We start from the raw sequence: 25,212 nt of genomic DNA, 5'->3' as shown, positions 1-25,212 counted from the left end.
GGTTCTTTTGCATTGCCAGGGGCTGTTAGAGAAATCTGTCTTGATTATACTGTGTCTCTGCAGGTATGCTCACACATTCACCCACTATCCCAGGATGGATGCCCTAACCACTGCCATGCCCCACTGCTATTGTGCGATGTAGTGGTAAATCGTGCGGAATTATGTGCTGACATCGATACTTAGTTGAATATGACCACCAGCTCAGGCAGAAAGGGTGCATGTCCAGGTTGTGGGCATTTCAACGACGCACACTCCTACGAGCAATGTGCGGCACCGAACTGCAGGGAGATTTTGGAAAAGATGTCAGGCCATGCATGCTAACTGTGACGGCCTATTCTACAGGATCTGCAAGGCTTGCCCCGACCATCCTGGGGGGGAAGACCGGACTTTTGGACTTCGTCGCAGGCCGCATCATCCTAGACGAGTGCACGGGTGCAAATTTGTCGTGGCTTGTTAGATCTGAAAGGGCAATGCCTGTTGGAAGGATATATATAAGACTTCCTAAGCAATTGTGTGTTCAGGATTGAAGGGCTAGAGCAAGGTTCGGGATTCATTCATTCAATCGTATCTAGCCAGTTATCCAAACCAAGTTGGCCTTCTTGTCGTGGTCTTTTTGGGTCTGTTTCATCATCTTCCTTCTCATCCTCGATATCATCGTCGTCGTCGTCGTCATCCTCAAGACCCTGTAGCCATTCGTCTTTGTAGATTTTCTCTGGAGGAAATCCCTCTCCATTGGTGACGAACCACCGAAATAGATCCGATGAAGCACTCCAAGAAGCGTCCTGGTCGACTTCTATTTGAGGAGCCTGATGTAGGTCTCCTATCTGGAGGCGATCGGTGTCTAACGTAGTAAGTGCTGGGGCTGTTGGCCTTGGCAAGCCTGGATCGTCAATGATTATGTCGTCCTCCAACTGCCAGGTCAAATGATGGTATTGAAGGTGATGCCGTGGGCAGTTCAGGTGTGACGCCACACGGAGAGAACAGTTTTCCTTGGGCATCTTGCCACATGGAACCCAAGGAGTACGGGGCCGGTAATTGTAAGACATGTCATCTTCCTCAGCAGTGGGCGGATGAAGGAGTCGCCAGATGTCAGCTCTCCAGATCTGGTCATTTTGCTTCCCGTCAAGATAGGGGCCTGTACCGGGTATATCCATGAAGCTCTGCGTAAAAGCCTTCCTTCTCCGAGATATTCCGCTGTTGTGGGATTTCCTTCAGGATAGGGTGCAACCACGGGCTGACAAGGTTGCATGGTACATCTGGTTCCCAGAACATGCCACAAAGAGAAGAGATAATGGCTTCTGGTTTGCAACTTAACGTAATGAAGTATGGCATACTCTCATACAAATCGGTCCATTCGACGGGGATTGAGCTGGCTGGTGTAGCCGGGCATTGAGCCCCTGTACGTGTCATGTGCGGTAGCTGGAGAGTAGATCCGTGGTAGTTATGCGTCGGTATTGTCATGGCAGTGGCGAATGCGATTAGAAACTGGCTGCCAAGATTGTGCGTGAGAGCAAATTGTGCAAGAGCATCAAATGCTTTGCGAGACGAGAAGGGTTCAGCAATGTCTGTTTGACTAGACCCCTTATTCTTTCATTTGAGGGAAAAGGACCGGCCTCACATCCGCCTTACTGACCAGGGTGCAATGAAACCTGCATCATCGGTTGATTTCACAACAGCTCTCCACCCTTGATCAGGCACTAGAACCGAATACCACCAAAAGAAATACATCTTCATCAATTTCTCCCAGGTCTATGGCGGTTGTTGCTGTCTCAGGGCTTGTGTTGAGCTCCGTTTCTGCTGTCGACTGTGTATATGTCATTGCAGCACCTGATCCTTGGATCTCCACCATTTGAGCGGACAGGACGTAGGACCATCCCAGAGTGAGAATGGCCAGAAATTTCGGACCCACGGCTGTCTCGTCTTTAGTACCTATCCAACGACCAAAGTTACTGCCATTCAGGTTATATGGAACCGCAGCTTTAGTACCAAGCTGAAGAAGCACAGCTTCCTCTCGACTTTTGAGCATACTATCACAGCTCGAAGATGTGTCTGATTTCCAATGTGCGGTCGCCTGCAGGTAGATCGCGGGAGTAGGCGCTGCACCGAGATAAGTTTCATAGGTGGTCTTTGGCTTCCCACGCATTCGGGGGACATTTTAGAGCATGCGACCAGGGCTTGCCCATTGTGACTTGATACCAGTTCAATGATAAGATCCGGCCACGGATGCTATACGATTCCAGTATGATCTGCTCTGGTCTAGGGCGACTTCCACCTATTATTCGCTTGGATGGAGCACATCACTGTCAGCGACGATCTAGATTCATTATCTTTAGATTATCACCAGGAAGGGCCCCATGGAGTAAAGTGGGGCGAGGAAAAATAAAGCCGGGCTTTTAATCAGGTCCTCACTGACGGAATGTAATGGTGGAGGAGCCAAAGCGTTGCTATGATGTTGAGCTACATCAGGTGGAAGCATGTTAGATCTAGGGTGTTAATAGGCAGTGAGGTTCATAGGTAGAGTTGGTCAAGCTGGGACAGGAATGATGGGATGCTTGAAAAGGAAACGGGGTCTAAGAATGAAGAAGTTGATGTCGACTGTTTGGATGAGTGTGGTGGATAAAGAAGGGGTGGCGGCAAGGTCTTGCAAGGTAAATAATAACACCAGGTAAGCTTACTTGAGCCCGAGTCGGCCATTCTGTCAAACCTAGTATCATTCAGTATCACACCTACTTAGGTGTCTGGACACCTTTTTAGTCGAGTGGTCTGTTTGGTCTGATACATTCCTAGGACGCAGGCAAGGATGAATTGTTTTTCCTTATTTTCCGCTAGGAGGAACTACTTTTAACATTTCGAAGCTCTGGTATGCGGTCTATGACGAAAGCAATGCAGAATATCCCCTAACACCACATAACCAGATCTGCTTTGAGACCATTGATGGTGGGGTTGTTATTGTCCGTACACTAACAGCGGGAAGCGGAACAAAACCAACCAAAAACAAAAAGAAAAAGAGAATGTGAGTGCACTAGCTGGGAGTCGAACCCAGAGCACTTCCTATCAGAAGATATGGAAGGGAAGTATGTTACCGCTACACCACTAGTGCTGTTGTTGAGATTTGACTATTTTAAATGTTATATGGCATTGTGATGTATGTCATCCCAGTTAAGTTCATCGCCAGAATGGACTCGATCAAGTGGGTGGGCAGAATCAAGAACATAAGGTCGTTGTTTTGTTCTTCGTGATGCAACTTTTCCAATTTCAGTATCCGTACAAGGTATGTAGAAAATTGAAAAGTTAAAAATTTTTTTTTTCTTTTTGGAAATATTACTCAATCCTGCTTACTTCCAGCAGGGTCGATGTATACTGCTTTTATATGGCCTGGATGATGAGACACTGGGGATAGTAGGATAATAGATACTCCAACCGATGCCTTACTATTTTACCAAGCTGACATCCGTCGCACCTGAAGAAGCGGTGCGGTGTAAAGTAAATCCAGCACAGCAGCACAGCAGATAATTATTTACTCATCTCATAGATCTATCAAATATCATTCCTGTATATACCTTTCACCATGTACAGCCATCCTAACAACCTAACATTCGGGGTATCACAAACCAAACCAAACCAAGCCAAGCCCATCAACGCACCAGAACGCCGCATACCACCCGATGGCATCAATCGTCAACAATCGTCACCCGCACCCCATCCATCCCCATGCTCGACGTCAGCTGATCCATCCAATCTGTCGTCGGCCCCTGCTTATACTCCGGGGTGATCAGCGACTCGACGACGAAATGCGGGCTTCCTGGGGAGCTGGGCGGGGTGGTGGGCCCACGGTCAGACGGAGGGGACGAGCTACCGTCCGAGGAAGCCGGCGACGCCGACAGAATGCGGTATTCCTTCTCCAGGGTCGGTCGCTGCGGCGGGTCGAGGGTGATGACGAGACAGTTCAGGATCAGCAGTGCAGAACGCACCCCCCGCGTGACGTGCGCCGAGTACCCCTCGAAGAAGAACTGCGGGAGGGGCCCGATGAACCCGCGTGGCTGGGCCTGGCCGGCGCGGAGCATCGATATCGACACGCCGAACTCGGTGTAGATCCCGCGCAGGGCGGCGCGGGTGGCCTGCACGCTTTGGAGTAGTGGGGGCTCAAGTTTCGCCCGTCGGGCGACCGGGGAGGAGAGGAGATCCCGCGCGCGACTGACATAGCCGGGGATTTTGATGATCTCGCGGAGACCGCGGTCCACGACGTCCGTGTAGAGGGATGAGTCGGGCAGTTTGGCGTTGTCGTTCGAGATCGCCTCGTTGAGGGATTGCCATTCGGGCTGTTCCAGGAAGCAGGCTTCCCCCTCGATCAGGGCCGCGGCGATCAGCATCGGGCGGTAGACGATGTACATGGCCCGCCCGAAGCCGTGGAGGTGGGCGCGGGGCCCGCGCAGTTTTAGCAGCGCGCGGATGCCGCTGGCGTGGGTCAGCCAGGCGTCGGGACTGGTGCAGTGGTGTTTCTCAAACACGGCCAGCACAATGGCCGTGGAGAGGGCCTCGTCGGTTTTGGCGGTCGTCTCATCGGTGATTAGACTGGCCAGCCCGCGGAGAGAGCGGACGTAGAAGGAGCGTGCGATGTCAGTGAACTCGGGCACGTTGTAGAATTGGCCCGTGTAGGCCAGGGTGCAGGCGCGGATGGCCCAGTCGAAGCAGGAGTGCATGGCGCCGCGGCGACGGTCGACGTATTCGACCCAGTTGACGGGGACGCGGGTTTCGGTGCATTTGAAGAAGCAGGGGAACGCGGTGAGGACGTAATTCGTAAAGACATGGGTCTGTTGGGCGGCGACGGTGGTGACGGTCAGCGACGGGGAAATTGACTCGTCCATATGAAGCGGCAGTGGAGTGAACTGCACATCGCGGCCGCGGGCGGGCGGGCCGCGGGGAGGCGAGTCGGTCGCGGAGACGACAAGAGGCACGGATGGGCGGTAGCGCTGCTGCAGGCCGGGCCCTTCGTTGCGAAACCGAAAGGTCCGCGGCTGACCGACGCAGGCTAGCTTGCGGTGTTTGCAGCGGGCGCAGGGGACTTTCCCCTCACACTGGGGGAATTAGATGGAGAGGTAAAAGACACGGCAGTACGCACCTGGAGATGCGCGTGGGCGCAGGCCTGGCAGTCGGGGGGTCGGACCATGCTGGCTAGCGAGACCGGAGGACATGGATGGATGGGCGGATGCAGGTATGCGAGGGCGGAGGATGGGAAAGGAGAGAGAGGAAAGAAGAGAAGTGAGGGACGAGGGACGAAGGATGAAGGATGAAGCAGGCGAGGATGGGAGGTGGACCATCCGTCCGGGCTGGATGGAGCAACAATGGCTGGTTAATTAACGGGTGGATTGGGCCAGTCGGCGCGGATCGTCGGGGGCGATCAGCCATCACGCCTGATGCTGATCGGAGTATCTCTGCCGGTCGGGCCAAGTCGATGGGCTAGCATCGGGCTAGATAATCAGGCCCGTGGTTGGCCTGAGTCTATCGAGTCTGCATTTTCAGTTGGAGTAGGCAGTGTGATGATCTTGTCTGTGCTGGGGAAGGTCGAGGTGACTGCTGTCGTTGCAACCATGGCTGAGGGTGGGACTGGAAGGCTTTCTTTCCGTGGGCTGTCCGTGGCTCGGGCTTTTGTACGGACGGACTTGGCCGTTGAGATGTGATGGGATGAACAGGTACAGCAGAAGATGAGAGGAGAAGAAGAAGATGAAGATGAAGAGGAAGAGGAAGAGGAGGGGGGAAAGAGTCAAACGCAGGTGGTCACCTGACCACCACATCTCGAGCAGGTGTTGGAACAACCACTCAACTGAAAAGTGTCCAGGCACCAAGATAGATGTGATAGTGGTAGATCGGACATGAAGAGAATCAAGAATTGATCGTGTGCTCACGGCACTGCATCCACCCGGAAGCAGAGCCCGTGGGGGGCAGAGCCCGAGCAGAAAGAAGCCCTGCTGGTGGACCGGTCCAGGCCATCTAAGCCCTGTGCCTACTGTGGGGTGCCGATCGGTCTAAAGTAATAATAAGTACGAAAAAGGCAAAGTAGAATAGTATATCATACCTATCCATGCAGTACATCAGTGTGATAATTTCACTAGCATATTCTGGGAACTCACCCTGGCACACACCAGTCTGGAGAGAAACCCATGGCTGTACATAGGATATATACCCCCCCGTCCTCACAAAACAACAGCAACAACAAATCATCCCCGACAAACGTCCCCCAAAACAAATATAGATAAGACAATAGAACCCCCAGCTCAGCAACCCCAGCCGCATGAGTCCGTGACGCCGGCAACAAGGGCAAGGACGAGGACGAACGAGGACGAGAGTGACACAAGCCCAGCTCAAGATTTTGTAACGTTGCAGCGCAGCTGTATGACGTTCTGGATGCCTTAGTGGGCTCCGGGCTAGGGGTATTGTGGCTCCGGGGTCTAGATCGTTCTTTGGAATTGGGGATTCGATTCAGAGGTGTCATTGGTAGAGAATTTGGACTATAAGCCGGGGGTGAGTATTGAAGTGGGGGCTGGGGTTTGTAAAAGTGATTAGGTATGGGGTGGGATAGTGATTGGGTGGAGTGGGTGTTTATTTGATTTTATTTTGGTTAAGCTAGGAGTGGTAGATACAAAATGTATTGTTAAGAAGTAATATTCTAAGAAATATAGAATGAGAAATTGACCATTCTCTCACATACACCCAATGAAATACTTCCCATACGGGTAGCTATTTGAGGAAATCCATCCATCCATCCCGCCCGCCCATGATATCCCAGCGAACAAGACGAACTTGGAAAGATAGTTCCAAGCCGCATGTGGTGACATTGCAGTGCCAGAATGACGATCTGCTCGAGCTGTCTTGGGAGTCTGGCTTCTTGGACCGCCGTGATTGTAGTATTTCTGCTGCCTTTCTCCCATATTTCCTCTTTTATTGTTCACCGTTCACATTTCACCGTTAACCTTTCTTTTGCATGATCTGACACCTTGCTTTTGATCGAGAGAATGTACAACCAAGAGATCGAACATGTAGCTATAGTCCTGAGACGAGGGGCAGGAGTTTGTCGTGACGGGGTCCACGCAGCGGGCTGTCCTGAGAGGCACAGGGCAGGGAGGCGTGTGTTCAGGTAGGTCATTTCCAGGTAGTTGGTTCTGGCGGGACGATCTCAGAACCGAGACATATATCATCACATCCTAAATCCGAGAGACGACGGATCAGACCGCTGGAAAATAGAAAGGCAGCATCACAGCGAAACGCTAATATCACGGGCATGAATGACGGAACGAAAATGGCTTCCGGGTGTCCATGGCGTGTTTATGTGGTGTTTCTCGACTTCCCCAACCAGACATCAATCAGTTCCATGCCCTCATGCCAGGAATCGAGATTCACACAAAGTCACCCTTGGTGATTGCGTGGAAGGGCAACATGTTCACCCTGGCTTATTTGTTGGTATATCAAGGTATCAAGGCCATTCGTCGGTGATTTCTTCGTCGTAGGGCACAATTCCCCACGCAGATAGCCATTCATAGCCATGCCGCCAAGTCTACTCCAGCACCGAGGGACGAGAGCTAGATGCAAATCCCATCACATCAGCCGGTCTCGAGGTGATTAGTATTCGCAGTACCAAAGCAGCAGATAGATCCCAAGCCACAAAATCAGACGAGAAATCAAGCTCAGATCTATAGCCTCCGGAGTTCACATCAACAAGAGATCTTGGGCTTGTATAGCTCGAGCTTGATCCTCTTGCATGAAGAACACACTAAACGAACACCCGATCCCGCACGGGAAGGTCTTCCGTGCATTGAACCGTGTCGCTGTTTCCTGGCTCTCAGTCCGGCTATCATCGCCATCGTCATTGTCGGCTTGTCTTTCCGCCTCTATCTCATATACAGAAGAACTGAGACATTGTCGTGAAAGCGCCAGAGCCGATTGCAAAACACCAAATATGCTCTCGCCACGACCACGCCAGCCTGAAGAGCTTGCAGAAGGGAACGGAACAACCGATGGCTGGACAGCTGGTGATGCTGTGGAAGAGCATGGCGTGATTTCTACAATCAGTGGTGAGAGACAGGTTCTGCGGTGGATACCAACGCGTAGGGGTCTGCGAAGGAGGAGCGCCATATTCAATTCGTGGCGGAAATTGTGATCGGGTAACAGCGGGCCCGGATGACTGTTCTCGTGTTGATGTCGATCTGGTAATCGGACCCAGCGGTTAATATACACTGTTGTGTACTGTCCAGTTCGTCTTCTTTCCTGCACAAATGCGAATAGAGCTCTGATAGGCCCAGACCACCTGCAGTCGCGAGCCATGAGGAGATACCCAATCAGCCCCCATCATACCTTTGGTAACGTCTTTGATATCTTTCGCCGGTCAATAAATGTCTAGTCTCTGAGCACCCAATATTGAGCGCGGAGTAGACTCGCAGATGCTACCTAAATTTCAGGGACCAGCCAGTAGGAGTAATGAGAAGACAGTATAGAAACCCGAGACTCTGAACCCGGGGCCCTTCAGTTCATCGGACACGACTATCAGGCAAACGGCACGCATTGTATTTAACATTTCCAAGCGTGGGTGCAATCCCTAGGACATATCGTTCTCCTGGCGCGGCATAGTTGGGCAAGGAGCACCCCGCAGGAGCACAGTCTGTGGACGCCGAAGTCCAAAGGCTGCGCAAATGTAAACTGTGAGCAGGACAGTTACGTTGTTCTTCGAGTCGTTGAAGTGGCGGGTGATGGTACTCCGTTCATCCATGGTAGTATTGGCGCATATCGCAGTATAGAAAGATGCTGAGCACCTTGAGAAAGAGCTCAGTGGGCCACAGCACTGGCGACTGGCGTTTTCCAGGCGGAGAACTGAACATCATTTCCTCCTGGAAGATGAGCAGTAGAAGGCGAGGTTTCAGGCAATCGTGAATCAGATAGATTGTCTTCTGGACCTGAGACTTGGGAGGAGATCATCTCAGGAGACCGCTTCATGGCTTGTTGGTGAAGGAGCGTCCCAACCGCACCTGAGGTTGCGGAGTGAGAGTCAGAGGATGACTCTGGGATGTGATTCAAAGGATCGGTATGGGGTGTATAGAGCGGGCTTAGAAGCAGGTTTCCAGCTTATAAGAGGTTCCGAGCTGGTCCATTACCAGAAGTAGCTTGGGCGTAAAGGATAGGAAAGAAAGTGGCAGTGTGGGCGTATCGAATTTCTCACTGGCACCATTTGACTAGTCTGTAGGGTGGACGATGTAAACTGATGATGACCCCTTTCTAGGCCGTCTGTTTTCGCTTCCAGGCATCTTCTTGATGGGATCGTGCTTTCGAATGAAGGGCTTGGCGAGGTACTCTCCTTTGAACTTGTTGTCCAGGTTATACGGGCGTGCGTTGACGTCGATCGGGATATGGATGTACGGATCCACTTGTCTGAGGAAAGGCTCATTCTTGTCGATCATGACAATCGGGCGGTCTTTCTCGATGTCTTCATACTCGGGGTAGTAGTGATGTATAGGATGTGAGGTGGAAGTAGACAGACACATCTAACCATCCTAGTCAACAGGCTGGGCTAACACCAACCATGTCCAAAACCCGATATATCGATAGCGAATGCGTCGGTAGTTTCCCTCCATCTTGATGGTCACTCTGTCCCGTCATATCATACCCGGTCGTCCCTTTCTCAGCATATGGTTGATGAGAGGTAACGTGGTATAATATCCGGTTCGCTGTAGTGCTGTATATATCGCACAGTCTGATTCGCATCACCAAAAGTTTAGCAGATTGGCCATCCTTATCAACAGGCCCATAACACCGATCAACCATGTCCAACACCGAAATATCAATATCCACCGTATCGGCGATATCTCCTTGCATCTTGCATTGGCTTCTGTCGCGTCGAACCAGACACGATGATGCCTTTCTTCTTGATATTCCGCTGGTGAGAGATGGATACGACATTGTATACTCCGGCGGGTTGACAGGGTGTATGTAGGATACTCTGGTCAAACCACTCCTCGAGTTGAACGGCAGACTGGTAGAAGACGAGATGTCCCATGATATACTCCGGTGTGTTAACAAGTTGCATATAATTCCGTACAGCAAATGAACCCCACATTGTAAGGATTCATTATCGTTCGAATTTGTAGGTGGTGGACCGGACATGATATAAGATGATATACTCCGGTGTGATGGCGGAGTTGGACATGGTGTGGTGTCATATAATAAATAAACCCCGACATTGTAAGGATTCATCATCGTTCCTCGAGTATATCGAACACAGAAGAGGCTGGGAGGTGCGGCCAGATACCGCACGCAGACATCGACAGAGGCTTCACTCGTCGTGATGCGGCGATGGCAAGTAAGCTCTGTGCATGTCGTGGATACAGGAGAATGCAGCGGAGACCAGGAGAATGATTAACGCTGTCAGGATTGAGGAGATGGGAGGGGTATATACTGTCGAGTGACGGACGTGATGGGATAGTTCATGTCGAGTAGGACTGGTTGTAGGGGAGAGAGTTGTACACGAGATAGCGATACAGCCGGTAAAGCGCACTGTATATATCTCCTGTCGTAGAATCCGTAGTGGAAATCGCTCGTTCGGTTGATGTCTGTATACCTGTTTCTCAACGCAGTTCGGCGCAGGTATACGTGAACACCAACCCTGGTGTGAGGATGCGAAGCGAGGAATGAATCATCCTCTGTCAGCTCGCTATTTTAGCCATCCTCATTGGTATCAGGAGCATGTCCTGTCTCGTGGACTAAAGGGAAGTCGCAACAGAGCGCGCCCAGGTCGGGAATAGGGACAGAATTCCGGGCTTGAGAGCAGTAACAAGCATCGCGTTCAGGTTCCATCTCATTCGGTGTTTGATAACGGAAGACCAGTAAGGCAAGAGGAGAACTCCCCGCATGGGCTTTTCAAGGCTGACACTGGTTGAGTTGGCGAGTGGTCGATTGACCGTGTGAACAGTATTCGACGAACGCCTGCCTTGTAGGTTTTTTGACGCTGATGCATCCCTCTTGTTTTCATGATTCAGAACAGGCCAAGTGAGTCCTGTGCGGGTTGAATTGTGGAGACGGTAGGAGACAGCGACTTTAAATGATAACGGGGGATGATAGAGCTGACTTGATGCATCGAACCAGCAGCGTCTCCTCTTCTTCAGTTACCTGGCTCTAATCCATTAGCTCTCAGAAAACAGAATGAAAGTAAGAGCATAAACGATTGGCTCTATGGCACCTTCAGCAGCAGTGGCTGGCACAGTCTTGACTTTCTTTTTCTGGGGCATTGTAACAGAGAAGTAGATGTAATCTACCCAAAGTTAGAAAATTAGATTCTCCTACCTAGGGAGGTGGGGTCTTTTCAAGAAATCTGGTGAAGAGGACGGGGGGGGGGGGGGGGCTTGATCAATATGATGTGAAGAGACGGGGGGTTTCGGTAAGTCAATCTCTAGAAACGGGGGGTGTGTTCAAAGTAAGGAATATCAAGCAATTAAGAAAAAGAGGAGCATCAGATGATCTCAGAGAAGTATGATGATCTCAAAAAATTAAGTGAACTTGGATTTTTCATGCCGTTGCTTCTGAGCGCAGTATGGCTAACAACCTACTCCGGAGTAATATGTCTGGTTTGGTTCATCAACCAGAGTGAGAATTCCGCATCAGGTGTATGGCAGGCAGGCGACTGCGGAAGTCTATTCATGTTCGTATATAAATGATAAAAGTGGTGGAGAGATGGATGCCGGATGGAGGGTTCTGGCGGCTCGATGAATACCAGAGGAGGTGGTGATTGGGGTATAGTATACAATATACTATATATGAAGAGAATATATAAGTGAAGAGGGAGAGAAGATGAGGGAGAAGTAAAAGGAGGATATAATATAGATAGAATGAGGTTGAGGGTGGAAGGAGGATGGGGATGGGGATGAAGAAGAAGAGAAATTCCAAAACAGATGATCTGGGGGGAAGGACGGGGTATATATATAAGCCCCCCAAACAAAGACATAACAGATGGCAGTCAGTGCCCGCTCATGATGATTCTGGAACCAACTCCACAAACGTTTATCTTTGTCAGAGCTGGCCAGACCTGAAAGATAGGGTGGATGGGATATCTTGATGGTTCTGGAATCAACTTCACAAACTACTCACCTTTGTATCAAACCCCCTCCTGTCCCTTTACTCCCCGAGCTCCCCGGAATGATTCATTCCTAAGGAGAATGAATGGATTGCGCCGGGTAAAATCCCTGCCAGAAAATCTGAAAGGTCTAGAATACCAAAAAGCCAGTCATATATACAGCATTCATTCAGTTACCATATGCAGCATTCAGCAAACACATAGACACATACCAGCCGTTTACCCGTCAATCACCCTTTGTACATACATGGTGTCTCAGTAACAGTCACATCTTAATCCAGACAGGAAGGAAATACAAGCGAGTAAGGTAGCAGCAACATCAGAAAAGAGTATATCAGGGGAAAAAAGCAAATGATAGAATAGAAGAGAAGAGAAGAGAGAAAGAGGAAAGATTGAGCCTCCGTACATCAAACATAATAAACATAACATGCATAACATCGCACAAGAACCAAACACAGAACAGAAAACACGCCGACCAACCTTACATACATTCATCGCTAGCCGATACATCGCCGATCCGTCAGATCCAACAATATCCGGATGCGAGACAACAAACAAACACAAGCAACAACCATGAAACCAAACAAGAAAAAAGCAGGTTAGCGCCATTCACCAGTCCACAGACCTGACTTGACTAGTCTGGAACAATCCATCCACAGCCATCCATTCATCCCCATTTCATCCATCTATGTATCACCATGGCAAATCTTACCAGACAGATCTAGATCTCATCTATACCAGTCCATCATACAGCGACAGGGCGCTCACGATCGTCTCATCGCGTTTACTGCCCTCCTTGAACTCCTCCATATCCAGACTGCCGTTCTCGTCCTTGTCCATCATGCGGAAGATCTTGCGCACGCGCTTCTCGGGGGTGTCTTCGTCTTCGGGGAGTTTGACCATCGAGCCGACCTATCCACAAACACAAACGCAACCGTTAGCCAGGATTCGAAAACGGTAGAGTATCCTGCTCCGTGAATCCCCCCCCCAAACAAAACCACAACCATTCGAGAAGAAAGAAAGGGATAATAAATACCATCTTATAAATCGCCTCCACAATCGCCAGCATCTCATCGTAGGTAATCTTCCCATCGCCATCAATATCATACAGCTGAAACGCCCAGTCCAATTTATCCTCCATCTTTCCGCGGGACGTGACGGACAGCGCGCAGATGAACTCCTTGAAGTCAATCATGCCGCTATTGTCCGAATCAAAGACTCGAAATACGTAATTCGCGAAGGACGATGGGTCCCCGAACGGGAAGAATTGGCGGTAGATCTTTTGGAATTCTTCTTTTGTGAGCGTGCCGGAGGGGCAGTCTTTTAGGAAGCCTATATAATATCCGGAAGTGGGATGTTAGTTGGGTTATTTGGGGGGAGGGATTGTTGGGAGTCGATCTCGACCGGACAGGAATAATAATGACAGAGGGGGATGGAGGCGGAGATTGGAGGGGAAATGGGGATAACCGCACCCTTGTACCACTGCTGCAACTCCTTCTTGTCGAAATGCGTCGCTTTCTGCAACTCCTCCAGCTGCGAGGGCGAGAGCTTTGATTGTCTGTCTCCCGCCAAATAAATATATTAGCCACTTTCCCATCACACGGACAGCGGACAGCGGAGGACAGCGGGGTCGCCGATCGGCGCAAAAGACACATCCTTCGTTCTTCATCACAATCACCAGCACCTATTATTCATTGTCCCATCCCGCTGTAGCCGTGACCGCACTCGCAGTGCATCAGTGCATCACGAAGGGCCGCTGCCCCGTCTGCTGTCTGCCGTGGTGGCATCTTGGCGAACACCGGCGGAGGGATCGGAACACCACTTACGACTTTCCCATTGTGTATTGACTTCACTTCACTTCTTAACCCGAAAGTATCGATGGTGGTGGTAGTAGTGGGTGGGCAGTGACGCGGTCGGGGGAAGCGAGCGAGCGAGCGAGGGAGGGATCGCGGATTCAGGCGGCGCGGGGTAACTGACGTACGTGCGAGCGTACAGTGCAGCGATGCGATGCAGTGCGCGGAGCGGAGCTGCAGGTCGAGAGCGGTGAAAGTATCTGACTGGATAGCAGATACAGCAGGAACAAAGCCGAGTGCCAGAATCACCAGAGAAGAGAAGTAAGTAAGCAAGCGAGGAAGAAGATGCAGGCTAGGGAGACTAAAAAGAAGACAGGTGAAGCAGCGGGCCCAGAACGTCTTGCGCTCGGGGGCTTGGCGGGTTTGAGGCGTAAGCCGTTTGGGATCCATGGCGCCCAGCAACCCCCGCCGGCCAATCGTGACTCGGCCCCGACCCGTGCCTGGGGCTTCCATTCCTTTCCACGCGGGCTAGAGCGGTCGGATGGATTTTATGGTTTTTATTATTAGATTGCATGGCGCATGTACGTACGGTACGGCATGATTTAATTAATTTGATTATGATTAGAAGATGGAGAGTGTGGGCGAGGACGAGGACGTGGATACCGATACCGATACTGATACTGCCCGCACAGCCCTATCGTACATTTAATTCAATATTCATATGCGCGTCCCATGCCACTTTTCAGTCCGTTCTATGTACATCCCCAGAAGCAAAAAAGAAAGAAAGAAAACGCACAAACTATACAGGATATCCACCAACACCAACCAATGACCAAAACTACGAGCTATATATCGAGCGACAGGCGGTGTGTGATTTGGTCGAACATGTCGCTGCGACAGTGACAGTGGACCGGGAACGGCCCGGCTGAAACGGTGTCAAGACTTAGTCGACCTTGATCGAGCCGTAGATGCGCTGCACGAACGCCCAGCTGGCGAAGAATCCAATGGAGCCTGGACGGTCAGTCAGTCAGTATACACACAGAGAGAGGGAACGAAAGAGATGGGGGGAAACACGGAGAGAGAGAGAGAAAGAGAGAGCAGTGGAAGAGCCAACGTACCAGTCAAAATGAACACCACAAATCCAATCAGCGCCGAGTACCCCACGTACAGCACCGCTCCTGTCAACCCCCCGAAGCTGACCCGGGTGATCCAGAACAGGATCGCGTTCAAGAACACGTACCCCCCCGTCATGCCCGCTCCCGCAAACGCCCGCCAGTGCCACCGGTAGTTCTCCGCGCACAGCAGGAAGTACACCAGCAGCACCGTCGTCGCCGCCGACGTGATCACCATCAGCCCGTAGCACAGGAACAAAAACCCGAACATGTAGTAGATCTTGTTCGTCCACAGCGACGTCATGATGAAGTACAGCTCCACGAAGATCGCTCCGAACGGCAGGATGCCCGTCAGCAGGATGGACGGCGTGGTGCGGAGGGTGCCCGTCATGGGGGGGACCTGCCGGGGGATCTGGTTGGTCTTGGTGGGACCTTCCAGGGCCTGTCGAGCATTGCATTAGCAGAAGAAGAGAGAAGCTAGCCTGCTTTACCATGAGACATACCTCTTGTTTGAATCCGAGCCAGCTACCCGCCACACTCAGCGGCACGCTGATCACAAACCAGATCAACACCAGCGCCAGCATGGTACCAAAAGGCACGGCGCCGCTGGACCCCTTGGCCCACACAAACAGGTTGAGCAGGAAGAAGACGCCAAAGATGAAGCCGGGCACCAGCACGGGCGTCATGATGATGTTGCGCTTCCAGGACTCGCCTCCAAGAGATTTATACACCCGGGACGATACGTAGCCGCCGACAAATCCAAAAAGTGTGTAGATCAGAAGAATGGCGGTGGCCAGGAAGCCGCGGTTGGCGGGGGACAGTAGACCGAGGAGGGCAAACACTGCGCAGTTAGCATGGAACACCAGTTTTGTGTCTGCAAAGCTCACCAACTGTCACGCCCGTCATCATAAACAGTTGCGCGCCGTTGCCCACCAGCACACTCAGCAGCAGCGGGGACTTGGGGCACCGGAACACGTCGCCGTGGACCAACTTCCAGCCCGAATCCTCCTGGATGCCGTCCTCCACCGCCGCAGATGTCCCGTTCAGGTCGTCCAGGTCGATCATATCCAGCCGGTTGTACCGCGCGATATCCTTCTTCAGCGCCCGCACCAGAATCATGCTGACCATGCCGACCAGGAAGACCACAAAGACAGCAGAGTTGATGAGCGAGAACCAGTGGATCTTGGGGTCGTACACGTGCAGGTACTTGTCCCAGCGGGTGGCCCACGCGGTGGACGACTCGCGCCAGTACACACTATACGTCCAGGTGACGGCGGTCTCACCCTCCTCGTCCAGGGTCACGCCGACGCCGTCGCTCTCGCACTGGGCGGTGCCGTCCTCCAGCATCTGGGTGTTGCGGCGGGAGTCCGGCTGCACGAGCACGCCCACGACGCGGTACTTCTCCTGGCTGCCGTATCCGACGCGGTGGTATTCGATCAGGATCTCGAAGTGGTTGTTGAGCACGGGCACGCCGTCCTCGTTGATCGATCCCAGGGCGAACCCCGGGCTATAGAACTTGTCCTGGGTGACGGCCTCCATGTTGATCTGGGCGCCCGGCAGCCCGTCGACGAGCCAGTTGATGTTGTAGCCCTGCTGGATGCGGCGGTTGACGAACTTGGCGCTGCGGGCGTCGAAGGACACCTGCCCGCAGATGGCCTTGCAGGTCTCGTTCTTGCCCATGTGCAGCTCGAACGGCGACGTCTGAATGCGGTCGCCAAACAGGATGCTGCCGAGCGATTCCCGCACATCTTTGGGGCCGTCCGCTGGGGGGCAGAACCGGAAGGCCGGGTGGTAGTAGTCGTAGGAGAAGACGGAGTGGAGCTGCTCGTCCTGCTGGGCGATGCCGGGAGTGAGGTGATTCACGTAGAGGGGGACGGATTGACCTTCATCGTAGGAGGTGGGCGCGACGCCAGGGAGGTAGAAGGCGGCGGAGAGGGAGGGCGCGAGGAGGGCCGCGAGGAGGGTTCGCTGGAACCGCATGTTGTCTCTATCCGGGGGTTAGCTGGAGCTGCGGATGGCTGAAGTCGGGTCAGCAGGAACGCGGCAGGGGGACTGACAGTCTACAGCTTCCACGCCACAAGCAGTGGACAAGCTGGCATGGGATGACAGGAGCAGGAGGTCACCGCTAAAGATGAAGGCGAGAGAAAGAAGGAATCCAGCCTCGAGGTGTTGGTTGCAGTTGCATTGAGGCCAGCACGGCAGCCGCGCACGTGATGCCTGCCGTGCCGCTGACTCAGCTATCTGTCACGTGTCGATAAGGCTGAAATTTCCCAACTTTTCTCTAGTATCGCATCTTCTGCTTCAATCCTCCACAACAACAAATCCCATCCACCACAATGGCCGCCGCCGTCGAGTCCGCAGGCCCGAACATCGCCGGGCTGCTCGACACCCTCACCACCTGTCTCACCAACACCGCCTCCTCCCTCCCCAAACCCACCCGCGACGAACCCTCCGACGTTTCCATCGAGCCGCCGCAGGATGGCATCTCCCTGCTGGACACCAAGTCCGACCTCCTCCTCTCGTACCTGCAGAACTTGGTCTTCCTGATCATCTTCCAGCTGCGCGGACTGCAACCATCTGATGACGACGAAGAAACCGACGCGTCGCTCCCGGAAGACGTCGTCAAGAAGCTTGTCGAACTGCGGGTCTACCTCGACCGCGGTGTGCGGCCCTTGGAAGGACGCCTGAAGTACCAGGTCGACAAGGTGATCAAGGCGGCGGAGGACGCCGAGCGGGCGGAGCGCGGAGGCGCCGCGCCCAAGAAGGCCAAGGCGGTTAAGCCGCCCCGCGACGAGTCGGGGTCGGAGGCCGACAGTGACAGCGAGGAGAATGAGGAGGAGGATGAGGAGGAGGAAGACGATGAGGACATTGATGAGATGGCGTACCGGCCCAACGTGAAGGCGTTCTCGAAGAAGGTCGAGCCCGAGGTCGTGCAGGACAAGGGCGCCAAGAACGCCATCAGCGACGGCATCTACCGACCACCGCGCATCATGCCGACGGCGCTGCCCACGACGGAGACCCGCGAGCGCCGCGAGCGCGGACCCCGCCGGTCGAACGTGATTGATGAGTTCGTCAGCGCGGAGATGTCGTCGGCGCCGATGGCCGAGCCCAGTATCGGTAGCACGATCGTGCAGGGCGGGCGGCACACGAAGTCGAAGCGCGACCGCGAGCGCGAAGCCGAGCGCACGCGCTACGAGGAGACCAACTTCATCCGGTTGAACAAGGAGAGCAAGAAGGACAAGGCGAAGCGGCTGCGGGCGGAGGGGCCGGAGAGCGGGTTCGGCGGCGAGGAGTGGCGCGGACTGACGGAGGGGGCCGATCGCATCTCGAAGCTCACGCGGCGGGCGCGGGGGACTGGCGGGGCGCTGGACCGCAGTCGCAAGCGCAAGAACGAGGATGGGCAGCGCGACGATGGCATGGGGGTTGGGCAGATCTTCGAGAAGCGCAGAAAGAAGGTGGACAGCTGGAAGCGGTGATTGTACAGACTATAGATGGAGTTTTGATACCAGAAAAGTTTTCTTTCACTTTGTCCTGCCAGTATAAACTTGACCATGTTATTGCTGACATTACCAAACTGGTCCATGTTTATACTCCTTTCCAGTCAACTTCCAAACAACTGCTGCTGTGTAGATTAAATGCTCTATTATTAGGTGCTTGAATGGAGTACATAGAAATCATTGGCCAATGGCTGCCCTCCGCGGAACCCTGAATTACCGTCTCGATGATGTCATCCCCATCCATCCATCCATCCATCCACCATCATCATCATCCCTCATCCCAGCTCTACTTCCAACTCTACAGTCCCGACATAATTACCCCTAACCCAGCATTTCAACCATTCCACAATATTGACACAAAGAGATCAACTTCCTACTTCAAACCACAGTCTCAATCGCCAAAATGGAAGATCCAGGTTCGTCCTTATCCCCTCTCCCTTCAACCGATATATATCCATCCCCATCACCACCACCACCTCTAGAAAACCCAACTTGAACCCCCTTCTTCAACCCAACAATAAGATACTAAACACTAATTCCAACACAAAAAACAAAAACAGTCCGCGAAATCCCCACCGTAATCCAACACCTCGTCTCTTCCCGCCCGCAAGACCAACACCGGACGATCCAGAAATACTTCACCCCGTCAGCGGCCTTCATCCACCCGTTCTGTCGCGTCCCCAGCTACGACGGCAGCCGGTGGGCGGTGGAGAAGATCTACCAGTGGTACAAGATCATGTCGCCGACGATAGCGCTGGGGGTGGAGAGTGTTGGTTAGTTTTCCTTCCTTCCTTCCGCCCATATATCCAATCCAGCGTGGAGTTAGGCACTGTATCACCCCTATTCTTATGATACGTGTATACGGCGCGGCATCTGCGGAATTGATTGCACTGGCAGAAGATATGGCTAATGTGATCCGTGATGGATATTGTGGTGGTAGCGTACGACAAGCCAAATCAGAAATTATACGTAACAATGCACCAAACCTTCTCCATCTGGTTGATCCCATTCCATTCGTCCCCCGTGCACCTCACCACCGTCCTCTCGCTCACCACTGACCCCGGGGACGGACGCACGCCGACCTCCGGCCCAGCGAAGAGATACTATATTGCCGCGCAGGAGGACTGTTACCAGCCGAGCGAGTTTGTGAAGTTTGTGTTGCCGTGGGGTGGGATGTGGGTTGTGCTGGGGTGGCAGGTGCTCGCGACGGTGTTTTGTGTGTTGGGCGTGGTGGTGTTTTGGCCGTTGGTGCTGTGGGAGGGGAGGGGGGCAAGGTGCCGAGGGTGCTGGGGGGATTGGGAGAGGAGGGGTGGGGGGTGTTTTGGGGGGAGGATGGGGAGAAAGAGGGGGTATTGGTGGTGATGGGGATGGGGAGAATGGGGACGGGAGGGATGGGGGGAAGAAGGGTGAGTGATTAATGGATTACTGGATGGGAGTGATAGGGAGGGGTATAAGTTACATTATATTACTGAAAGGGCAGTGTATATGAGGTGATCAAAATACCGGGTATGTGGTCAATAGGATACAAATTCTATTCAATGAGTATCTCTAATATACAATATGTAAAGGCTTTGCAATATGCAAGACATAAACAGGCAAATGAGTGAAAAGAAGTGAAGCAAAACACACCAAGATCCAGATCTCTATACAGACAGAAAGAGAGACCCCGAAGAGAAGGTCAAGACATCAATACAACTCAAGGAAGTCCAAAAAAATGCACCTACCACTGGGGCATGGTCGCAAACCAACTCTCAATGAACTCAATCCGCTCCTCACTATCGGAGATAGGGCCCACACCCCAGCTATCAGCCAACCACATAGTCTGCTTCTCCTCTCCGCTAGCAGGCCACTCAGGCAAGCCGTCGCCGTTGGGGTTTCCGTTGCGGATGAAGTTGACCCAGTAGTCGGACATACGAGACTCAATCTTGTAGTCAGCGGGCTGCCAAGTGACATCCGAGTAATCCGAGTACGGGATGTTGTTGAAGGTGTACCAGAGCTCGGAGCCGTGGTAGGCGCCAGAAGACGGGTTCTCAGCGGGAGTGTGCGTGAAGTAGTAAGTGTAGACGGGGCTCTTGGCACCGCCGGCAGCCCAGTCCAGGGCCCATTGCCAGGTGCCGACACGGCTCATGTCGCGGTAGAGGGCGTTGGAGTTGTTGTTGGCCTGCGCGGTGGTCTGGCCGGGGTAGAGGGCGAAGAAGTCCTGGGAGAAGTTGAGGAAGCACTGGCTGTAGAGTTCCTTGTAGGTGGCGACGGTGAGGCCCGGGTCGGTCTCGGCGCCGGACTCGTCCTTGTTGTTACCGGTGAGGATGGGGACGTCGGCGTGGGCGCCGAGGCTGAGGGCCTGGCCGTAGTTATAGGGGAGAACGTAGCCGTCGATGTTGGGGCGCCACATGGGAGGGTCCATGAAGAAGGCGGAGAGGTTGGCGAACTGGGTGTCGTCGAAGGTGGTATCGGCAAGCGAGTCGTAGTCGAGCAGGGTATCCATGGAGACGGCGGTGCGCAGCTCGGCGATGGAGGAGACGTTGAGCTCCTTGAGGAACTCCACGCCCTGGGCTTCAGCTGCGGCCTTGGTGCGGTGGCTGGTCGCCGCACTGCCGGTCATCGGGTCGTGAGGACCGCGCGCACCACTCTCGGCGATGACGCCCGCCACGAGGCCTTCGTTCAGGGGGCTCCACATCGAGTCGAGCGCGCTGGCAGATCCAGCCGACTGGCCGCCGACCGTGATCTGGCTGGCGTTACCGCCGAAGTTGGCGATGTTCTCGTGGATCCAGCGCAGCGCGGCCTGCTGGTCGAGGATGCCGTACATGCCGGAGCTGTTGTGACCGGACTCTGCAGAGAGCTCCGGGTGCGCGAGGAAGCCGAACGGCCCCAGGCGGTAGTTGATGGTCACGACGATGATATCCTTGGCGGCGAGACCGGTGCCGTCGTAGGTGATGACGTCGCCCGAGCCGCCCTCGAAGCGACCGCCGTAGATCCAGAAGTACACGGGCAGGTTCTTGGAGGCGAGATCGGTCGTCTCGTTGTAGTTGGGCGTCCAGATGTTCAGGTAGAGGCAGTCCTCGCTCGTGGTGTTCTTTCCGCTACTGAAGATGCCGGCGCTGCTGATAGTCTGCGCACATTGAGGGCCGAACTCAGTCGCGTTGAGGACGCCGGTCCACGGCTGCACCGCCTGGGGCTCCTTCCAGCGGTTCTCGCCAGTGGGAGGAGCGGCGAATGGGATGCCCTTGTAGACAACGGCGGTGTTGCCGCCGCGGAAGGGGGAGTATGCGCCCTGCACATATCCGAGGGTGGTGTTGACGACGGGAAGAGCGGACTTCTGAATCGCCGCAGAGGCGACCAGTGGCACAGCTGCCAGGCCGGCAAGAGTTGAAACGGCGCGCATTGAGAAGAAGATGAAAGAGAAGGTGATGATGAAGTGAGGAAGGAATGATGATGAGATGAAGTGACCGGTGCGGAAGGCTCCTTTTATAGAGAACAAGACCACTGTATACGCAAGCTCGTGGAGTCCAAGGCATCAGCCCGAGGCACCAGTCCGAGCATCAGTCGAAATTGTCCGAGGTCATCCACTCAGGCACGTTCACTGTGTGATGTTTCGCATTTGCCGAGACATGATGGTTTCATTGATGCAGAAACAAGTTGACAAGTACCAGAACTGGACCGGACGTTGAGTTTGGATTCTTCGGTTTGAATTCTTCAGGAATAAGGTTAAATGCGCCGCCCAAATTCCCGTAAGCACTATCGCCCCGGGTGGATCAAATCCAACATGTGAATCCTGAACCATCTGCATCCATCGTCACCCATCACGATACTAAGCGCCAGGTAGGGTTTGGCCCGAGTCAGCAGCCGTCTATCCCATTCAAACTGCCGATGCGTCGGAATTATATCGTCGGCTTTGCGTTAGGGCCGAGATCTCGGGCGCGGCCCCGAGCTAACCGTCGATCCTTCCCAATACAGTCACTTGGCCCGACAGACTCGGCATCCATGACTTCTTTTGGTCGGCTTAGAACCGCGGCCGTTAGTCTCATCGAACATGATATCTAGAGCGGTTATCTTGGATTACCTTCGTTGGGCTGTCCTAGTTGAATTGTCTCGTTGAACTGCCTCGTTGAATTGCCTCGTTGAATTGTCTCGTTGAACTGTCTCGTTGAATTGTCTCGTTACTATGTACACCGTGATCACTGCACCCCGACCGGTCGTGCCCCGGCCAGGTTGACCACGCGTCCACCGCCAGCCAACGCGGTAGCAGACGGGGGCTGCACCCAACCTGGAACGTTGTCATCTTCGCTCTCCCGGGCCTGGATCGTCTGCCAGACGTTGGGAAAGCCGGTGGGCACGGCGCCGCGCAGCCGCGCCCCGGGAATCGCCAAGCGCGGGTTCTTGTGTGTCAGGTATCCGCGCATCAGCCCCTGGGTGAGGAGCGAGGCCAGGATGGACTCCAGCTCGCGCATCATCGGCGTCGGTTTCCCGTCTTCTCCAGGGGTAGGGTTGGCGTACGGATCGAGCTCATATTGCTGGTAATCAGCGGCCGGTGGCCCGTCGACCAGGTTGCCCGGCGCATTCATCTGTGGTTGGCCTTGCGCGTCGAAAAAGCTATCCGGTGACAGGTAATCGGCGTATTTCTCTAGTAGGGCTGGACTGGCAACTGCCTCCTGTGCCTCGAGCTCGTCGACTCCCTCGAAGTCCCAGTCCGGGGCTTTGTAGATGATCTGGGACCCATGTGCCGTCTGCCCGGCCTGGGAATCCGGCTGCAACCGGGGTGTGAAAAAGCCGGCCTGCGACTGCGCGTGTTGCGACTGTATCCAGCGCACAGCGGCTTCCAGTCTGTTGAGATACAGGAAAGGGGGTGGCCCGCGTTGGGCTTGGCCTTGAGGATCACCGTGGAAACCACCATGAATGAAGACTTTCCGGGCCAGCGACCGCCAGACAAGAATTTCACATCGATTGCGGAGTTGCAGAAGAATCCCCTTGCGCGCTAACCATTCGGTGTCGGGGCCTACTGTGAGATGCTCGCGGAATGCGATGTAATCTCCGCGAGTGATCAGTCGACAGATGGGAAGGAACCGGTCTGCTAGACCTTCGGCCTCCGGGCGCTGCAGCAGGTGTGACGAGGGAAATCGTCCCATGATGATGTTGCACGGGATCAGGTATGTGAGGATAGCTCGTTTTTGGTTGATTGCCTGGTGGTGACACTGGTCGTAGGAGGCCTGCAGGGCGATCCTCGCGGGGTGGAAGAGGTTATTTGAGAAGAGGTAGCGCCCGAGGTAGTATAGATAGGTAACTCGTTGGGAAGCGGGGAAGTGCGTGAGAGGCGGGGACTGGGCGCTGATGCTGGCGAACATCTGTTCTGCGTTGCGTAGCTTGCCGCACTACTATGGTCAGACTTGCTGTTGTATGTTGTATGGATGGGTTGCCGTACCTGAAAAAGCAGCTTCAAGCACAGGTTCGCCATCAGGTAGATGCCGATTCGCCTACCCTCCGGCTTCCCGTGCACGCCCGGGGTACCGCTGCGGTCTGTCAGACACTTGATGAATGCCTCGCGGACGACGTTGGCCGATTTCTCCACGAGTGTAACCTTCTCCGCGGCTTCCTCCTGATTCGAGCGGCCTTCCAGCCGCAGTAGGTGGGCGATCAGCTCGGGCCGGCGGTCCAAGCCCATGGCCAGTTTTGCGAGAACTTTGGAGAGGTAGAGGACGGTGGGGAGGACGACGACGCCCATTTGGCTGTCACCTAAGGCAAGAACACATTGGCTGGAGAGTCAGCACGAGTAACCACACAGGGTCGCGAACCTACTTCAACAGCCCCTTCAGGAGATCGTATGTTTCCAACAGATTATCCACGTTGACGTCGCGCAGGAAGGTGAAGTAGAGCTTCATGAAGGTGGAGAAAGCGCCCCAGGGGGCGCCCTTGGACCGGGGGACGAGAGCTTCGCAGCGCCGCAGCAGCTCGGTTTCCTTGGGCCCGGTAGGATAGCGCTGTCGCAGCTCGGCGCTCATGTGCTGGTAGATGTCGGGCAGGGGGGGCTCGAGCTGCAGGAAGTCCTGCAGGCGGGCGCCATCGCGATCTTTGACGAGGTCGGCGATGCTGGAGAGAAAGCGATCCAAGGTGGGGGTTGCCATGTTGGTAGATGGGGGTCGGGTCAGGTCACGGATTGGGTCAAGGATCAGCGGATGTCGAGCATGGTGGCTGTCAATGCCGGAGAGGAGAATGGCAGGCTGCCTCAGAGAAGAGGAGAGGAAGTCAGCGACACGGCGAGAGACGGAGGGACAGAGAAGAGAGACGGCGGGGGAAGGAGAGAGAGAGAGAGAGAGAGAAAGACAGAAAGTGAAGGCGGCGTAAACATCGCGGCCAAGTCGAGCTCCGACCGGCTAGTCCCGATCGGGAGACGCCGCTTCCGGTCTTCGCGACAGTCTGGACTGGACTTTGGAGTATCCATCCATCATCCATCTCCCACAGCTTGGACGGGTTGTGATCATCTACAGCGTATCTGCGGAGGTACAGATGTCTACAGCAGACCAAATGATCACAGCTATGTTTGTTTCAGAGAATAGAGCATGTCCTGAGACGACTTGACTACCCCTCCCCCTCCGTCACCGCAGTCCGCAGTCCAGCACGATGGCAGGCGACTGTTCCTTGCGTCTCGGAAATGTCTTGCGCAGAGGTGTGGGATACAGTACGAGCGAATGAATCATGGCGCAAGAGGA

General features: G+C 54.0%; 9 protein-coding genes and 1 non-coding gene across 10 annotated transcripts; 2 read left to right on the top strand and 8 right to left on the bottom strand.

The window, feature by feature from the left end:
- Positions 1–554: 554 nt before the first annotated feature.
- Positions 555–2,143, bottom strand: BO70DRAFT_427063 (uncharacterized protein; the record flags this gene model as incomplete). The annotated part of the gene is made up of 3 exons (XM_025547855.1): positions 555–1,135; positions 1,335–1,581; positions 1,727–2,143. The coding sequence occupies 3 exons, from the start codon at positions 2,141–2,143 to the stop codon at positions 555–557; spliced, it is 1,245 nt and encodes a 414-aa protein (XP_025401786.1).
- Positions 2,144–3,018: 875 nt separating this feature from the next.
- BO70DRAFT_t77 lies at positions 3,019–3,100 on the bottom strand. Its single transcript has one exon. It is a non-coding gene; the product is annotated as a tRNA-Gly (tRNA).
- Positions 3,101–3,671: 571 nt separating this feature from the next.
- Positions 3,672–5,167, bottom strand: BO70DRAFT_393970 (uncharacterized protein; the record flags this gene model as incomplete). The annotated part of the gene is made up of 2 exons (XM_025546424.1): positions 3,672–5,075; positions 5,120–5,167. 2 exons carry the CDS (start codon positions 5,165–5,167, stop codon positions 3,672–3,674), a joined length of 1,452 nt encoding a protein of 483 aa, XP_025401785.1.
- Positions 5,168–8,973: 3,806 nt separating this feature from the next.
- On the bottom strand, positions 8,974–9,858 carry BO70DRAFT_419885 (uncharacterized protein; the record flags this gene model as incomplete). The annotated part of the gene is made up of 2 exons (XM_025547499.1): positions 8,974–9,527; positions 9,565–9,858. 2 exons carry the CDS (start codon positions 9,856–9,858, stop codon positions 9,219–9,221), a joined length of 603 nt encoding a protein of 200 aa, XP_025401784.1. The 3' UTR covers positions 8,974–9,218.
- Positions 9,859–12,841: 2,983 nt separating this feature from the next.
- Positions 12,842–14,352, bottom strand: BO70DRAFT_350633 (EF-hand domain-containing protein; the record flags this gene model as incomplete). Its single annotated transcript, XM_025541704.1, has 4 exons — positions 12,842–13,021; positions 13,146–13,441; positions 13,582–13,642; positions 13,936–14,352. The coding sequence occupies 4 exons, from the start codon at positions 14,350–14,352 to the stop codon at positions 12,842–12,844; spliced, it is 954 nt and encodes a 317-aa protein (XP_025401783.1).
- Positions 14,353–14,865: 513 nt separating this feature from the next.
- On the bottom strand, positions 14,866–17,313 carry BO70DRAFT_178044 (transmembrane 9 family protein). The gene is made up of 4 exons (XM_025538416.1): positions 17,072–17,313; positions 15,902–17,001; positions 15,518–15,855; positions 14,866–15,456 (listed from the first exon to the last, which is right to left on the bottom strand). Exons 2-4 carry the CDS (start codon positions 16,992–16,994, stop codon positions 14,926–14,928), a joined length of 1,962 nt encoding a protein of 653 aa, XP_025401782.1. The 5' UTR covers positions 16,995–17,001; positions 17,072–17,313; the 3' UTR covers positions 14,866–14,925.
- A 16-nt stretch (positions 17,314–17,329) lies between these two features.
- On the top strand, positions 17,330–18,603 carry lcp5 (small subunit rRNA maturation protein LCP5). Its single transcript, XM_025542599.1, has one exon. It carries the CDS (start codon positions 17,351–17,353, stop codon positions 18,488–18,490), a length of 1,140 nt encoding a protein of 379 aa, XP_025401781.1. The 5' UTR covers positions 17,330–17,350; the 3' UTR covers positions 18,491–18,603.
- A 192-nt stretch (positions 18,604–18,795) lies between these two features.
- Positions 18,796–20,102, top strand: BO70DRAFT_427058 (uncharacterized protein; the record flags this gene model as incomplete). Its single annotated transcript, XM_025547854.1, has 4 exons — positions 18,796–18,927; positions 19,072–19,284; positions 19,452–19,727; positions 20,080–20,102. The coding sequence occupies exons 1-4, from the start codon at positions 18,915–18,917 to the stop codon at positions 20,100–20,102; spliced, it is 525 nt and encodes a 174-aa protein (XP_025401780.1). The 5' UTR covers positions 18,796–18,914.
- On the bottom strand, positions 20,007–21,990 carry BO70DRAFT_177992 (carboxylesterase/lipase family protein). The gene has a single exon (XM_025538415.1). It carries the CDS (start codon positions 21,891–21,893, stop codon positions 20,232–20,234), a length of 1,662 nt encoding a protein of 553 aa, XP_025401779.1. The 5' UTR covers positions 21,894–21,990; the 3' UTR covers positions 20,007–20,231.
- A 696-nt stretch (positions 21,991–22,686) lies between these two features.
- On the bottom strand, positions 22,687–24,627 carry BO70DRAFT_369153 (uncharacterized protein; the record flags this gene model as incomplete). Its single annotated transcript, XM_025544666.1, has 3 exons — positions 22,687–23,877; positions 23,928–24,258; positions 24,302–24,627. 3 exons carry the CDS (start codon positions 24,625–24,627, stop codon positions 22,687–22,689), a joined length of 1,848 nt encoding a protein of 615 aa, XP_025401778.1.
- Between the last annotated feature and the right edge of the window lie 585 nt (positions 24,628–25,212).

The sequence above is a fragment of the Aspergillus heteromorphus genome, assembly GCF_003184545.1.
Source record: "Aspergillus heteromorphus CBS 117.55 chromosome Unknown BO70scaffold_5, whole genome shotgun sequence".
Taxonomy (NCBI): Eukaryota; Fungi; Ascomycota; class Eurotiomycetes; order Eurotiales; family Aspergillaceae; genus Aspergillus; species Aspergillus heteromorphus.
The sequence above is the reverse complement of the archived record's forward strand: the minus strand, read 5'-3'. Positions and strand labels throughout refer to the sequence as shown.

Excerpts from the sequence above, each read along its gene's own strand:
- BO70DRAFT_178044 (XM_025538416.1), bottom strand. The coding sequence starts at position 16,994 with ATGCGGTTCCAGCGAACCCTCCTCGCGGCCCTCCTCGCGCCCTCCCTC. Across the intron at positions 15,856-15,901 it reads GATGACGGGCGTGACAGTTG|TGTTTGCCCTCCTCGGTCTA; the intron begins GTGAGCTTTGCA and ends CTAACTGCGCAG. Across the intron at positions 15,457-15,517 it reads GGCTCGGATTCAAACAAGAG|GCCCTGGAAGGTCCCACCAA; the intron begins GTATGTCTCATG and ends AATGCTCGACAG.
- BO70DRAFT_177992 (XM_025538415.1), bottom strand. The coding sequence starts at position 21,893 with ATGCGCGCCGTTTCAACTCTTGCCGGCCTGGCAGCTGTGCCACTGGTC.
- lcp5 (XM_025542599.1), top strand. The coding sequence starts at position 17,351 with ATGGCCGCCGCCGTCGAGTCCGCAGGCCCGAACATCGCCGGGCTGCTC.